We start from the raw sequence: 17,528 nt of genomic DNA on the forward strand, positions 1-17,528 counted from the left end.
ATAAGCTTGAACCAGAGGTGAAAAAGTCTCACATCCCATTCCACGTCCCTCGGACTATGCAGCCCCACTTTAACCTCTCCAAGAAATTTCATTTTAAGGATAACTTAGTATGTCTCCCTGGGTTTTTTTTCAGGTTTTAACATTTGAAGGGGAGAAATAAACAACCCACAGCCTGCCACAAAGTGGCGCAGAGTGGTGAACGGCTGTGTGCTAAACACACTTCTGGGCCCATGAGGTGCAGACAGGAGAGTTAAGAGGCAAGGGACCCCCTCCAGTCACAGAGGAGGGAGGTGGCTGTGCACTGGGGAAAGCCCCCCTTGCTCGGCGGGGAGGACATGTCAGTGGGGTCACAGAGCTTTGATCTAGCTCAGGGAGAGCAAAAGGGACCTGACCTTCCCTGAAGCTGCAGAGGAGGAAGGGAAGAAAGGGAACGGAAACAGCCAGGAGAAACATATTCTTAGAGGAAGAGTCAAGAAAAGTGAACAGTGGCACTCACACAAAAAAGAAAATATGAACACTCCTCCCCCACCCCTGCCCCTCTAGTCTCCCTTTCTGAACCTGCACAGCTCAAACTGCAATTGCCAGGAGAATTTCAGAGCTACCCCTCCTCTGGCAGTTGCACAGAGGTCTCCTCTCCCCCAGCCAAGTAATTTCCATATTGACACAAGAACTACACTCACTTACTTGCAAGACAGCTGATTAATGCCCTCGATGTAGTAGCATACCCCACCATTGACACAATAGGACTTGGCTGTTTCGTTGCATTTTCTAGCATGCCCGGACCAGGAGGAGAGAGTTGTGGTTACTGCAGGGAAAAAAAACACACACAAACCCAATATATTGTTATTTCCTTTGTTGGGCAATTCTGTTTTCTTAGATTATTTTCAACTAGTTCATTTGCCAAAGTAAAAACCCCAGGGCTACAAACCTCATCCTGTGCCTTTAGACCCACCTTCACCTTTCCAGGTCCTGGGGCTGCGACTTGACCTTTCCTTTCCCAGCAAAAGTGGCCAAATGAGTGAGGAGTTGAGGACACGCCTTCCTCTAAGCAGCCAGCATGTCAGGACAAGATGATCTTTTTGGCAAGCTGTAGGGAAAAAGTGTCCCTTTCCCACCTCTCCTTGCCCTCCCCTTATACATGCATGCAACCCTGCACCAGCAGGCAGGCAGGAGGCTAGGAAGAACATGTGCTGCAGAGTCACAGTGGCATGCTGCTGAGGCCTGATTTGCATCATGATACTGGACTAAGATCCAGAGATACTGCAGGGGACATTTCATTGCTCCACATCTCTGGGAAGAAATAAGCGTTCAGAGCCAGAAGCAAGTGCCCTCGTTGTCCCTGGAACAGGTCCAGCACAAGCAAGAACAGCTCCATCTCTCCCTCCTCTATTTCTGAGCATTTCTCTGTCATGCCCCAATGGGGCTGCCGCAAGACACCAAGCAGAAGTTCAGCAGTAGAAGTCAGTCAGCTCCAATCTGTGCTAAGAGGGAGGCAGCCAGCACGACTCAAGTTTCCTGGGATATAGATGCTTTTCCAAATCCAAATTTCTTTCTGGAAAAAAGCTTTCTAGCCATGTAATGTACAAACAAAACTGACTGTACTGTGCAGAATTTCACTACAATTCCTGTCTCTGAATGACTCAGACAAACTTACAGCCCAGAACCGAGAATCTCCATAGCCAAGACAAAGGCTTCTAGGAAGGGAAAAACCTTTTGTTAGAGGGCAACTGATATAGGTTACAAAAGCAGACCTGCTTCAGGGAATGCAGACCCATCTTCACATAACTGAAAGAAGGGCTGGGCACTCAAAAGCATCTGCTTTTTCCAACTGAATACTTAATCTCATTAAAGATAGTCCCCCTTCCTGGACTACCCACCTTGCTTATACCCTAACACAGTTACATCTCCAGCAGTGTGGCTACTACCTACTTTCCAGCACCTTTTATTCTGTACTCAAGGTTTCTGATGAGATACCCTCCTCCATACTGTTTTCCAAATTATGAACAAACCTCATGGAGAGGTTAGTGACTTCAGACCAGTTGCTGAAGACTGAACACCTCATTGACACAGGATTCGAGGAAGAAGGCTAGAGCCAGAGCCCCAGGCAGGAGCTAGTCAGAACCATGGGAGAAGCAGCAAGGCATGCCAGAGCCTGCCTCAGAGGGAGCCGGGGCTGCTCCCCACACCTCGGGCAGCCCCCGTGCCCATCCCACCTCCACAGCAGGCTCAGAGGCTGCCGTGGGTGCCTGCCCTGCTGCGTCCGGCTGCAGCCCACACCGCCAGAGCCAAGGTCTCTGTTCTCATGCTCTGGCTCCAGCCCAGCGCCTGCTGAGCATGTCCGGGCTTTCACAGGTAAAGGAGGGCTCCCAGCATCCTGTGAAGCCTCTCACGTTTGAGTGATGCTTGGCACATGAGCAACCAAACAAGCTTGTTCTGGCTTTCTTGCTTTTAGGACTGTCTGACTGCATGGGGTCCATGCTTCCCTGAATGACAAGTTTGCTCATCAGGCTGTGCACAGCAGGAGTAGCCCACACTGTTACCTGCACACAGCTCAAGGCAGAGCCAAGCTTACTGTTCATTTTGCTTGAACCAATGCATTGTCCAACCCCATTGTCTTCTTTTCCCATAGGGAAGTCAATGCCTTCCACTGTCTGACAGAGCTGGGGCTGTGCACCAAGCAGAGCTATTTCTGTGCTTTGCATTGAATAACCATTGCCTCTGGGGTTGTCTTTTCACAGCTATCAAAAGTTGTCCCAAAGTGCTCTGCAAACCAGGCATGGCAAATTCTTCAGCAAAGACTGAAAATGCACACGGCCCTGGGACAGCAAATAGCTGCTCCCCTCCTAGGGCATGTAATGCCAGCCAGCTGGGAGCCAAATGTGCAGAGCAGTGTACACATACTAGAGTGTATGCTGTGTTTTAGCAGACGATGATTTGACCAAGCCACCAAAGAAGTCCTTGCAAAAAAACCTCAAATACGAAAACTCCCAAACTTCTCTAGGGAATTTCAGCGCTCCCTTTCAGTTAAGATTAATAGGAACTAAAAGCCAAAGCCATCGTAATGGATTTGTAACAAGTCTGTATAATTTATAGCTTTATGAGATAGTAGCACATTTCTTCTAAGGCCAATGGAGAGCTGCAGGTTCAGGACAAAGGAGCTCTGTGTGTGATAGCACCTGGACTTTCTTTGCAAGGCCTCTCCTTTAGCTGTTGTTTGATCCAGCCACTTAAACCAAGCCTTAACACCCAATGCCATTTTAAAAATGAGCATGAAAATAAAACCTAGCCTGGCAGCACGCAGCTGTGTCCCAAAATGCAGACAGAGCCAGGCTGTGCACGGGCTTCACTGTGTATGTGCATGGGAAGCTGCAGGTTGTACAGGCTGCCAGGCTAGTAGGAGCTGCCTGCTTTGCTCTGCAGCGCTCTTGGGGCTGTCTGGGCCAGTCTTGTGGAGGCAGAAGCAGTGGCAGAGCAAGCAAGGGCCTGCCAGGGAAGTGTGAAAGTTGCAGGGGAGCCGGTACACAGAAGACAGCCACTGTCCCTTCGAACAGTCCCTGAGTACTCCTGGCCAGCACACAGCATGGGAGCTGCTGAAAGCCACTTGCAGGGCAGCCTTTGGTTTGGAGTGCTTGCAGGCTTTTACTGAAGTACCTTAAAACTGCACAATGAACAGGTCTTTGTTAAAACTGCAAGTGTGCCATCAGATCAGGGAGCACTGAAACTTTATGAACCAAAGCACTGGTGCAAATTGAAAGGCACACGGATGAAGAACAAGCACAGCCTGCAGGAAGCCGTCACCCCTGCAACCGTCAAATGTACGAGTTGTTAGCAAGCAAAACTATCCATCTGGCAAAGTCTCACATCATAAATCCTACAGGAAAGGATTCCAGAGCGAGCCTTCCCACAGTAAGGGAGGAGCAGCAAGGGAGAAATAAAAACAGAGCCCAGAAACCTCCCCATAGAAAACACCTCAGATAAAAAGGTAGCCTTTCCACCAGAAAAGGTGGATGGGAAGATGCAGTGCTGTGTGATGGTGTGATACCAGAGTGGATTACAGTGCTGACCAGCTAGAAATTGCATGGGATTTTCATCCCATATAAACAATTTTGTTCCTTTTAAACAAATAAAAAAGATACTGGCATGAGTAAGGCTTGGGACTTACGTTGTGCACTTCTAGAAAGAGAGCTGTCAACAGAGCTATGCCTGTCAGAAAAATATGTGGTTGATCAGTTCTCCTAGAAGCACCTTGTTAACGTCATTATCTTTTAAATCCTGTTTTCTGCAAGTACTGTGCCTTTTCTCCCAAAGAAGCACAAAGTGTTTTAAAACTGAATCACGGAATCATATTACTATTTGTCCATTTGTTAGCAGCAGAGATGTAGCAAGGGCTACAAAAAGAGGCAGTCAGCCCAGTTCCCTGTTGAGAAGAGAGTGTCATGAAATACAGGCCATTATAAGACTATAAGCTGAGCAGTACTGGTCAAACCAAAGCCCTGTCTTGTCTCTGACAGTGGCCAATAGGCAATGCTTAAGGAAGAAGATCAGCATGAGCATGCAATTATAATTTTCTTCTGGTCATTTAGGATGGGCAGCTCAGAGACAACTGAAGTCTGCCACAATGTCTTTACATTTAATAGCCTTTGATGAATTTCTCTTCCATGAACATGTCTAGTTGCTGTTTGAAAAAATCTAATCTTGTAGCATCCACAATATTTGTGACAAGAGCTCCAGTGTTATGTACACAGTGTGCAAAGACACATCTCCATTTACTACTTTTAACCCCCGCCCCCGTGCTACCTGTGGTTTTACAGGCACAGCCAGCATCTCCTTCCCCAGCTGGAAAGCAATGATCTCTTTAGTAGCTTCTTATACAGAGGTTGACATGGCTGCAGTCGTTTTTTGTGCCATCTCTGGTTCTGTTTTTCCCTTTGGAGATGGCAAGACCATCCTGCACACATGATATTTATGTCACCCTGGTTTGTTCTCTATTCCATTCTTAGTAATTCCTAATGTTAATTCTGAGTTTTGATGTACTGAATACAGATCTTTATCTATTATAACCCTGAAATCTCACTCCTGCATGGTAACATGGAGTCCAGAGCCTCCCAAAGTGCCTGATTGCTCTGGGATGTTGCTGCAGCTGGGACTTCATGTTCATGAGGGCAGTAGCTGCAACTAGTTTAGGAGCAAGGATGGAGAGACCTGCCAATTCAGAGAGCGGCTCTGGTGAGGGGACGGAGAGAAGCAAAATGTCTTGCTTAGAAAATGTTAATTGTGCCTGGGTTGAAATGTGGCCCCCTTTGACACCATGTGGCTGCAGATCACAGACAAGCACCTTGAAGCATGAGGCCAAGGGAGATTTCAATGGGTTTCCATCACACTAGCAGGATAATTCCCTGACTCACAAGTGACTCCATTCAGTTAGTTACTTCATGTTTAGTTGTATTGCCTCATCAGCCTGGGCCACTGGAAATACCTTAACAAATATTTACCTTGTCCTGAGTCATCTGCAGTTCGATAACCGATGTTGGTAAAGTGAGCCTCACATACAATTTATTTGCAATCATGCGTTCACCTCTGCTCCAAACACCACTCAGGTGTGCCTGGTCATCCAGAAATAACTTCGTACAGCTATTTTACCTTAACTGTCACACGGTACCAGGCAGATTTTACTCCCTATTGGCTGGTGTGGTAGAATAAGTCTTTCGTTCAGCCTCCAACACAACTCTATCTATTCCAAATGACATGGAAAGTTGTAAAATTACTTCTATAAATGGAGATCTGAAGAAGCAAGGGAGCAGTTTTGGTTGCTAGCTGCAATCTGGGTGGAAAGGGACTCACATGAAGGCAATGGGACATGATGAGGGGGTTTGTGCAGTAACATCAGTCATGTACCAACTGCCTCCCCAAGTACTTCAACGAATTAAGAGCTGGAAACAGAGAGTGTGCATGGGGCAAGCTACAGAAAAGAAATTGTGAAATTAGATCATTGGGAATAAGCAAGGTGCCCCTGAGACAGGGGCCTCTGCAAACACACAGGCAAACTGGTCACAAAGCTCCTGCAAGGCGGAAGAAGGCCTGGAACAGCTCACCCATCAGCAAGTCAGATCTCCAGCTGGTCTCAGTCTCAGGGCTGACAACAAAGCAGAATGGAATAAGGAGGTGAGGACGGGGAAAAGAGGGCTGCCTCTTGATGGATGTGATTGTGAATGATCCGAAGCCACGTTTTATTGTTGCTGTCCCAAGCAGTGAGGACAGTGCAGCATAAACACATAAGAGATTCAGAGCATCATGTAGTCATTCAGAGTGTCTACTTTCCACTGCACTGAGGTTATTTGGAACTAACATCAATGGCAGGGCAACAGAGAGGAGAGCAACGGGCACTGACATTGCCATGTAGACTTCCCTTCACACAATCCATCTACACAGAAAGGCCATTAATGATTGTGCAGGGATTATTACACAATTCCTGCCATGCACGTCATTTAACCTTTGCAGACAGCTCACCAGCCTGTTCTCAGAAATCTGGTGAAATACTGCCCCTGCAAAGAGTTAATTAATGCAGCTTGGACTATAAATTATAGCTAATTTTTCACAAACTACAGCTACTGTCGAGGAGAGCAGGGAGACAGAGATAATTTCACTGCTCCTTTTTTTTTATAAATAACTTTGACTGGTGGGTTCATAGAGTACAGACACTTTATTCTCTCAATATTTAGACATTCAATTAGACAGATGAACTCAGCTGGTTGGAGAGTGTATACAAATTACCTGCTCTGTATATGCCTCATGTACTTACTGATAAAACACAGAATTGCTGAGGTTCCTCTCAACTGAGTTCATCCAACTGCTTGTCAGAACATGGATGAGAAGGTGTATGGCCAAGCTATTCCTTAGTTGTAGCACTGTAATCCTGGCGCGAGCCACACTAAATCCATGATTTACACTGATTAATACACTGAGGGGCTGTTGATCCTAACCATTCTCTCTGTGGCAGATTTTTGTATGTCTGGTACGGACACTCTCTTCTCTTAATAAACCTGAACAGAGGCTGGATGCTCACTGCTGCTATCTGTACATAAAATCAGAAGGGCCTGTGCAGACTGGGGCTTGCCTGGCAACAGACTGGGGACTCTGGAGCTCATAAAAATTCTGCTCCTGTGTTTTTATTCATTTGGAAACGACCCAATATTTACCTCTGCATTTTATTGAAATAGATCCTGCTGGAATTATGTTCCCAGTTCCTGAGGGGATCATGAGGATCAATAGCTGCAGACCAGAAGTTCATCCCAAAATACAAATGCCAGACTGCAGGACACTCATCTCAGAGCATCAGGTATTGCCAATCAAAACAACACAGGCGGCACTCCCTATGTCTCCTGTCTGCACTGTTCAGGTGTTTCATTGAGGAGCAAGTTTAAAGGTTTCTGAGCACCAAGGGACTGCCTGTTTCCATAGGACAGGCAGCTATTGCAGGGGCAAAGTCCTGTGTTATTATAAAGCTTCTAGTTACTCCACCAGGCTGACTTCTCCAGCTTTATAAAGGAGTCCTTCCTATGCTTTTCTCTACCACAAGGGTCCCAGAATGCACGTTAGCACTGCAGCATTTTATTTTCCCAAAACCCCATAAATTGTAATAGCAGCAACATGATACTTCAATGAGGGCATTTGTTCAACAACCTAAAAAGCCTTTTGCAGGGCCAGTGCCAGCATGAATGCTTCACAGGCAGGACAGCTGAAGCCCAAGAAGTGAAGCAACATGCCAGGATCACATGATGGAGTCAGACAGAGCAGATCTCCCGGTACACAGCCTCCTGCTCTGAATGCTGGGCTTACAGCCTCAGTTCTTCCAGGGATATCAGCTTCCATCCTACACTTGACTCCATACTGCCCGTCTTTGCCTTTAGAGTCACAATGGCCTGTCTTTACACCGCATCTAGGGTAGTAGATGTGATGGCTACTTAAGAAATACACAGTGTGCAAAATAAGCAATGGCTGGGACCTGACAGCAGACAGGCACAACACAGCTCTCTCTGCAGACTGACGGTGAGATCTCCAACACGTACACCTCAAGGTACCATGCCTGTATGCGTGCAGGCTCCATGTAATTATCAACCACACCTCCAGTTGTGGGTTTTAAATTATCTCAGCAAAGGCCATGCCAGGACTTATTTTTAGTCTAATATTGAAAACTGGTTTGTCCTCATGGCCCTTGGTGGACTGACTTCTGTCTATTCTACCTGTGCTCTGGGCTGGCTGGACACCCTTCAACTCCAAATCAACAGCACCACACTCATGTTTGTAGCGTTGCTGGCTCCAGGAGAGTGCAGTGCCTTCAGACTGGAGTGCCCAGAGATTGACCAGCCAATTAATGTGCAGGTCTGCCATGGTCACCCAGTAAAGGCCATGCCAGACTGGACTTGAGACAAAGGGGAATTGGCTGAACCTTAATTACATGGCACATCTTACTATATGCTGAAGCTTTGATTCAACTAGATGTGACTAATTCAACTAGATGTGACTAGATGTGACTTACAAACCATATCACAATAAAGACATCACTGAGCCATTGTAATCATGCAAGTCTACCAGGCCTATCTCACCTGTGAGAGAGAAACTAAGGAAAACTTTTCCAACACCCAGCAATGCTAAGCATTGGGGAAGGTATTAAATGGGAAAGGGAGAGCCTAAACCAATGAGTCTACAAACTTAGTCCCATGAAATCACCAACATGACAGCTATGAAATCTGTGGACCCAAACTGGTGTGTGGAGAGTTAGACTTAATTGGAGAAAGAAGGGCTGTTTCACCTACCCTCCCATGGGGATCTCTAAAGGGACTTCAGGAGGGCTTGTGATCACCAGCAGTTGAAATAAAGGACCCAAAAATCAATCCAGAGAGCCCAGCTTTCATTCAGGTGCCTCACATTATCCCCCAGTCCTCATGTTCCCAGCACAACTCAGCACTGCCTCTTCTGCTCATTCTCCCTCTTTCATCTTCTTATCTGATCCCAAACCCCTCTCTGCTGCAGAGCACCCGTAGAGTGAGATTAGGCAGCTCAGCCAGCACTGCCAGCCTACATAGGCTGATAAAGTAAAGGCACTCAACCAGATTAGCTAGATAGTGACCCACACAAAGGGCATGAGCAGACTCCAGGTGAGCAGCTGCAACGATCTACATGTTGGTTTAGGGAATCTGCCCATCACTGGCAGATCCTCTTGTATCCTGATGGTATCCAAACCATGCTTCCTCCACCCAGCCTGTATTCTCTTTTTACCCTCAAGACTTTACCTGTTTGTTGAAGTCAAGGAAATAAACTAGAGGAGAACTCAACAGCAGAAAACAAGCAAAAGGGATTACCTGACCTTTTCAGATATTTCAAACATTATCCTACCTTTCAAAAATGAAACTTTGATAAGATTTTAGTATCTTTGTCCTGCATAAACCTTCCATCTCAGAATGCTCTACAGGTTGCTCTGAACCTTCTTTCATTTTTGCCTCCATCAAAATGTTTCTAAACTTTGACACTGATTCCTATTCTGTTTACCAAGCAGGTCTGTAGCTACAGACTCTCAAACCTTGTTTAGCTGCTTCAAGCTGCACAGTGACAGGATCACATTACCATTTTGAGTTCTCTGGATGTTGAAATGAGCATAAAGGATCTTTTTCTCTGCATCAGGGCACATGATCAAGTTACTGCATCCCTGCAAGTTCCTGCCTGTGAGCTGAGCCACTGTGACCACCCAACTGCACGATCCTAGCCTGTGACAAACACAAGACAACATGTCTTATTTAACACTTTTTCACTATGTATGAGGCTACTGCAACTATCTCATGCTTACTGGGCTCAATAGGAAGACTTCTTGATAAGAGTAGTAGGCATGCCTTCTCTTTTGAGCCCCAGTGCTTTCTTGCAAAAATGCCCCAGCATCTTTAGGGCTACTCTAGTCTGACAATGCTCAAACAAAAGCATATACTCAGAGGAAGGTGTAAGACTGGTACCATGTCAAAATACGCAGCATCATGGAAATACTTTCCCAGACACCAGATTTCCTTTCTGAATCTGGCCCTTAGAGTCTAGCTTGACCATGTGGACTAAAGCTGGTGTTAAGATTGACACTACACCCCTATGGCCAGGCTAGCACTCATCACACTCCATGGTCCAGCTTGTTATATCTGCTAAATGGCTCTAGCTCATCTGAAGGTGTCCGCACCACTGAATGAAGCTGAGTGGTACCCCATGCCATGCACATACCATGTAGTGGCAGCATCAAGAAATCCAACTCTGTCTGGCAGGTCCCAGTACTCACCCCAGGTATAGGGTTGCACCCACATGGGCTGGACAAGGGTGCAAGGCAAATTTGAATCCAGACAGCTCTCAAAATGCAGCACTGTCAGATCCCAGATCTCCCAAGTGTGCTGTCTTTGGTCCCAGATCCAGACTGGTATCAGGGTTGTTTCTACACCAGAAACACCATGAGATTGTTGGGTTTCTCCATACTGTCATGAGATCTGTGAGGCCCATACCAAACAGTGCCCCTGTCAAAGGGAACCAGAGGTCCTGCTCCAGCCAGCATGTAGGCAAGGGGAACAGCAGCTGGGGAAGAAATCCCATGCACATCGTTGTAACAATGCAGATGTTTCCAAGAACCTATGGTACCAATCAGTCTCCTTGCACTCTGTAGCCTCATGTCAGGTGCCAGATAGGCATGGGAAGGTGCTGAGCGGGACAAAAAATATGCTTCCAGAGAAAAAAGTTACCCAAGAACGGAGACAGAACACCTTAGAGACCTGGGCTGCATTTTAAGTGCTGTCTGGTGTGTAAACCTGCCTTGTGTCAAGGATGCAGCAGTGCCCAGAGGTCTGTGGCCACTGCAGAAGAGGAGGAAGGCAGGGGTGATTCAGAACGTGGCAGGATTTGCTAGCAGCTACACTTAGAAGTGGTAAGAAAGGCTTTAACAGTGCTCCAAGAGGGAAATACATGATACTCCAAGAGGGAAATACTCCTTCTCCCAAGGCAGGGGTAGAAAGGAAGGCCAGACCATCCAGGAAGGAACTGAAACCTTCAGGAAAAACACTAGTTAAAAACACATACACCAGGAGCAACAGTGCTAGAGGGGGTGAGGCACATGGGGCTACACGGAGTGATGGGGGTTTTTTATCCCCTTGCCCATAGGGACTTTCTGGGCCATGGGGAGAACACGGTGAGCTTCTTGAGGTGTACAGTCTAACACCCTTGCCCAGCCTACCTGGTAAGATGCCTGCCTTGCACCACAGGCCAAACAGAAGTGACTAAGCGCCGTGACCAATCCGCCTGTGCGAGGCAGTCTCTCCTTTCCCAGGAAGATGCAGCTACCACCACGTTTACATGGTGCTTTCTGAACACGGTGTTTAAAATCCAGTGGATCATTTACAACCTTTCACTGAAACAAGGAGAGGTGGGATAACCTACAGGTGCCAGACAAGCTTTTTAATACAGATATTTAAAAGAAATGCAAGAATTTTACAACAATGAGTTACTTGTCTGCTTTCCCGATCATCACACCTCACAACATCTTCATTACCTTCCCATATGTTATAAACATGTGCAATTCTATGACAGATCATCAGTAATCATAAAAATCAGGGAGACTATGTGTTATTTAGATAACAACTGAGAGAGATCATAAAAAAGGAATGTGAAGGAAAAAGTCAATTACGACTTTAATGCTGGAGACTTTACCATCTCTTCACATAATTACGAAAAAAACAGACAGTCAAGGATGTTCCCACAGAGGAAAGAAGTTTTTCAAAAGGAGAAACTTCTGTGCAAGCCACACAGCATTTTGCTAGTTTCCTTTCTATTGTTGAAATTTGGCTTTTGGTTAAAATAGCATATATCTAATACAATGCAAATACGTAGCATGGATCTATTCTGGTGAACACAAAGGAAAAATCCTGGGGAAGGATGGGCATTGCATTAATACTGCTGCATCTCAGCATGATGTCCCCAGTGCAGTTGAAGGCTAAGCACAACACAAGAGCAAATTTTAAGTGCAGTTTTATAATCACAAAAGCTTTTAAAGGATACCTGGCCAGTCCCTGCTGTGGCTGCAATTAGATTTCCTTTAAAATCATAAAAGATTGAGCTTTCCAAGGAGGAAATATCCCCATAAAATCTGCAAAGCGGAATTGTCAACAGAGAGGCACAGCTAGCTGCACTGTCAGTTCTGGGCATGAGCAGCTGGAATGGAAATATAGCACAGATCTCAAAATAACTGCCTGGTCTTCTGTTCTCCGGGTGCCTGCTCGTTTGGATGCGATCCTGGTGGGCTGTCCAGCGTGCTGACGCTTCTTGGGTTGCGCAGTGTCCCCCAGCGGGGAGAGACTCTCTGACACAGAAATAATGCCCTCCACCAGAAAGAGCTGAACCAATGGCCAGACACCTGGCTTCTAGATCTACACTTGTATACATGCTTTGATTTTTATTTTTGTGTGCTCATTTTCTACTGCATTTGTGACAACTGAATAGGAGGGAATGCTAAAAAGCAATTCCACCTCATTAAATCAAATTAAATATTTTGGGAAATCTGTTCTTGCTTTCTGGAGACTCAAGGAAAAGTGTGATGGCAGGGCATAGATGTATTTTCTGCCATTTTCTTATGACTTATGCTTAGGAGACTCACGTCTTTTTTCTTGTATTTCCTATGGCCTCTTTTGGTTTTCTCACCTATGCTCAAAAAAAAAAAACCAACCCCAAACCCAAAAACAAACCAACAAAAACCCCTGCTAAATCAAAGGCCGTAACAACCACATCTTACAAGTATCAATAAACCCATGTATTGAAAGAGCTGGGAATGCTTAAAATCCAGCTGCAATTTTAAGTAGCATGTTCTTCAAGTCACCATTGCAATAGTTATCAACCTTTCCCTCTCTAAGATAGACACCAGCAATATAAATCATATTTTTTGAAAGATCTAGGGAAAGATCAGTGGCTTTGGGAGAAATCAAAGAGAAGTAGCGATTAAAGAAGATTCCAGGAGGCAATAAAGCATTTATGCAAAATGTCTCATAAAAACAAAACGAATAAGGGGAAAGAAGCTATATGGGGGTGGGGTGGGGGGAGAGGTACTTACACTCTTCTTCCATAACAACTATTTTAGTTTCTGAGGCTGGTAAGACTTGTGGTGCTTTCGTTGTTCCTGGGGAAATTAAGGTAAGAATGTAGTAAACAAAATATCTATTTTGAGCAGAGAAGAGTGGACTGCAGGGAGGAGGAGAAGAGCAGGTGCTGCTGGGTGGTGCAGGCTGGGGTGGCTGCCAACGTGTTAGTACTGGTTAGAGTATGCTCAGATGGGTAACTGGGTAACAGAGGCAGATAAAGAAGTGCCCCTGCAGGGGACGGCACAGGGCATGCCGGTCCCCTCACTGTAAAGGGCCTCATGCCATTAGGATCTCTGTCATGATAAAAAGGCAGAAATGGCTCAGGATTCACCCAGCAGGTGATGAGTGAAACTGTGGGAGGTTTTCTTAGCCCTGACGGCCATGAGAGTGCAAAGACGGGATCACAGAACATGACAGTGAGAAAAATGTGGAGTTGAAGAAAAAGTGAGATCATCTGAAGAGCCTCCATCCCACAAGTATGTGCAGTCCTGCAGCACAAAGTAATGCTTGTACAAGAGATGGAGGAACATGAAACAGATGAAGGCCATGGCTCAAGGCAATACAGGAGCAGAGCGCATGCAGTGATTTCCTTTTTATAAACCAGGATACTGGGACAGCCCAGTGTCCACAGTCACCAGCTCTACTCAAGCCCGCTGGCAGCAACAGCCCTTTCTGGATCAAAGCCCCTCACCATCCTCTAGAGGAACAAAGGAGAAAGCACCATGAGCCTACACTGTAAGTGCAGCACCCTGTCAGAGATAGGGGGTGAGACCATCATGAAAAGGTAAAAGCAGAAAGAATTTTTTATTAAAGTTTGATTTTTCCTGCAGTGTTTAGCAAAGCGGGGGGGGTGGGGGTGGGGGTCCGGTCAGTTAAGGAGGTGTCTAGAAATTTTCTGAGGAAAAAAAGAATCTGAAACAGTCACATCTCAGCTGTGCCCTCCTGCCCATGTGATACCAATATTAGACTACTCAATAAAGAGAACTGGGAAACAGGACATTTTTCTAAGAAAGCATCTAATTTACCTCAAAATAATAAAAATCTGAAAATATACCAAAGCCCAATATGTTTTGGCTAAGCCCAGAAGCGTTTCCTCAGAAACTGACACCCTCCCAAAGCTTTTCCATGTGAAAGCATTTATTTCTGAGCCAGGCATTTTGTGGAAATACCAGAATTGCACAGGACAGATGAGATGATGGTTATGGCTGATGGGCATTTTCTAAGTGACAAGGGGTCGTTGCACTGCAGCCACTCTCTTTCTAAAGAAAATCTCTCTTCAGTGTGGTGTTTTCGGTGATTTGCAACAGATCTGCATGGCTGAAAAGATGCTTTTTTGAAACTGGTATAAACCGAAAAGTGGTAGAGGAATAGGGCAAAGAGTACTTTGCAACAGCAACACTGCCTCATCAGGCTGAGAAATTTTTACCAGCAGAGACTGAATCTCAGACCTTCACATCCATGGGCCTGAGGGTCTCATGTGTGAGCTCCTTCTCTGCCAGCCAGGACTCAAATGGGCTCAGGAGCCTCTGTCTCTGGCCTCTGCACCCCTGGAGGGGAATGGTGTGCTGGGCTGAGGACACCTCGCTCCTCCACGATGCTCATCTCAAGCCTCAACAGCTCAGGCCACCTTTTGCAATGCCACTTCTCTACAAGGGAACCCAGAGATGTCTGCAAACCTCGTGTCTCTGTATCACAAGATGTGGTGTTAGCTCAGGACTTTTTCCCAGTCCTGCATTCACCTGCTTGTATCACAGCAACATTACAGGACCTCCAACAATACTGCTAAGTGTCAGGTCAGAAAGTGTGCTTCCAGCAGACAGTCTCAGAGCATCAGTCACAGCCAGCCTGCCTGGAACAGGCAGATGCCCCAGGTTCCCAGGGACAGGGAAGCAGTAAAGAAGCAGAATATAAAGCAGCAGAACATACAGAAACAGCAATAGCTGGAGTGAGCTTCTGGAAAAGCGGGGAAGGCTCCAAGGGGAGGCCAGCTTGCGTGTCTGCTCTGATTAATTGCTATCAACCACTAGAACTTCACGGAGCACTGTGTTGAGACTTAGCCACAATAGGATCAGTGCTAAGGAGCCTGGAGAAGAATGTAGGCAGGGACAGAAGACAGCACACATGTGGATTCCGAGACAAGCAGATGCCTGAAGAGTTTTCTGTTGAAAGAGATCACAGAAGAAGGGAGCTTGCAGAACTGAGGAAAGCTGTCAAGGTCCCAGGAAGGCCCAGCAGTAAGGAAAGAAGGAGACTCCAGGACAGCAAGTGCCTGGGCACAGATGAAGGTGGCTCGGCTCTGGGTAGCTTCAGGGGGAAGTGAAAAAAGAGTGCAAAGGGGGTGACAGAGCTGCAAAAGCCTACAGCGATCACCATCATTTTGTTTACCTTCACAAGGGACTACGACTAGCATTCAACTGCTGTCCTGCCAGGTGACCTGCAAATAGCAGCAGCAAGGTGTGCATGCATCTGAGAGTGGCAAGCCAAAGGCAGATTTGCAAGGCAGCTTAGAAAATTGATTAATCAAGGCTCTTCCACAGCAGGGCACAGCAGGCAATCTACTGGATCTGCAGCACCTTGCAGCCTGCAGCTCCCACTAGGAAAAAGTACAGGCCAGATCTTTGGGTCTCTTTGGTTGCTTTTCAAGTCCCAACACATTTCTAGGCAACTCAGGCGTGTCCTCATATCCCCTGCGACCTGAGTGAGAGCAACTACCTGTCCTTGCCAGACAGCATGCCTTCCTGCGGAGGGAAAGTTAAACCCTGACAAATGCTGCCGTTACCTGTGCACGTGGGAAGGGGCAGTTTGAAGTTGTAGTCGCCTGATGTGCATTTTCCTGGTGCCATAATCAGTGTGCAGGATTAGAACCTTGCAGCAGGCACTGCTCAATCACATTCTTCTTCTTGTGAAAGAGGATTGATAGTGATTGGGAAAGCCGAGTGGAGGAGGCAGACAGGGCTCTGATGGCAGGCACATGCTGCCTGTGCACAATGCATGTGGGGAGAGGGGGTTGCACATGCAGCTCCCAGTCAAAACAGGAACAGTTTATATTGTGATGGGACAGCCAGAGCATGAGTCAGAAAAAAAAGGAGTGGCACTGCCTCAGTGAGCTTACTCTGGACACCTTTCCTGTTGTGATCGGAAAGAAACACAGCAGAGCAGCAGGGCTAACTTCATAGACATGAAGCATGAAGGCACGGAAGTCTAAGCATGGATGTCCTTTCTCCAGACTTTGCAAGAACTGGGTTTTTACAGGCTACTCTTCTACAGTTTTTACAGGTTACTCTAACTGAGGAGGAGGCTATGTGATATTGCAGCTTCACAGAATAAAAGATTCAGGACTGCAAACACTGCTGAGGCAGAGGTTAATAGAGAAAATAATGCCAGAAAGCAGCAGGAGAAAGCTACCTTCCTTCACATTTGACTAATGCTAATAAGAGCACAACGGAGAAACTGGATCACACTGAAGGGCTGCAGAGCACAGAGCCCAGGCTCCCGCAATGACCCATTGTGAATGGCAGGAGGAATTGCTTAGGAAACAGAGCTTGTACAGAGTCATCCCTCCCCTAGTCGCACCCTCCTGGCTTCTGGCAACCACTGTAGGGACTTTCTGAGCTGGAGGGTGCATCCAAACCATCATGTTAAGCAATATAATTATTATGACCAAGATAATAATAAAACCACCTAACCTCAGACTCCATCCGCTGAGCTCTAAGAGATGGAGCACACATTCTAGGATGAAAACCAGAAGCAACTTCACTCATCACAAAGCTATGGTTTAATTACTTGTCTTCTGGTGAGTTTTGCTTCTCAGAAATTCTTTAAAAAAGGAAAACATCAAGCCCACCAGCTTTCTTTCCTCCTTACCCCTTTTTAAAAAATACATAGACTGTAAGTTTATTTAAAATGTAAATTAACCACATTGCCAGTGACAGATAACGAAGATAAACATTTATGCTAAAGCTGCATTTTTCTTATCTCCCAAGATTGTTTTACTCGATAGCCTGAAAGCATGAAACAAAATACAGGACAGATCATGTGCAGAACCTCCCGCTATCTGCTTGAACGGCAGACAGCTCAAGACATTTGCTGGCTTCTTCACTTACCACTTTTCACATTCAGGCTGCCTTTTGCGGTGTCTTTCCCTAAAATGTTCTCCGCTTCACAGCTGTACTCCCCAGCATCTTCCAGCTTCACCTTGTTGAACTGCAGTCTGGAAATCTTTCTGTTGAAAAGTACAGCAGACATTTCTTACTTGATTGCTAACCATCCTCATGAATTGATAACCATTCCTGGCCCTGGTATGCTGCCTGGTACGTCACCCCTTCTTGAGAGGATGGGCTGCCTGACCTCACAAGCTCTCAGGCACCTCACAGGCACTCAAGCCTG

General features: G+C 46.3%; 1 protein-coding gene across 1 annotated transcript in view; it reads right to left on the reverse strand.

The window, feature by feature from the left end:
* Positions 1 to 17,528, reverse strand: part of NRG2 (neuregulin 2) — a 175,421-nt gene that overhangs the window by 34,023 nt on the left and 123,870 nt on the right. Inside the window, exons 3-5 of the mRNA XM_072872698.1 lie at positions 17,246 to 17,364; positions 13,115 to 13,180; positions 685 to 805 (exon numbers count right to left, since the gene is read on the reverse strand). Of these exons, the coding sequence (XP_072728799.1) occupies positions 685 to 805; positions 13,115 to 13,180; positions 17,246 to 17,364 (306 nt within the window). The remainder of the gene's footprint in view (positions 1 to 684; positions 806 to 13,114; positions 13,181 to 17,245; positions 17,365 to 17,528) is intronic.

Source organism: Ciconia boyciana, chromosome 9 (genome assembly GCF_034638445.1).
Source record: "Ciconia boyciana chromosome 9, ASM3463844v1, whole genome shotgun sequence".
Classification (NCBI taxonomy): domain Eukaryota; kingdom Metazoa; phylum Chordata; class Aves; order Ciconiiformes; family Ciconiidae; genus Ciconia; species Ciconia boyciana.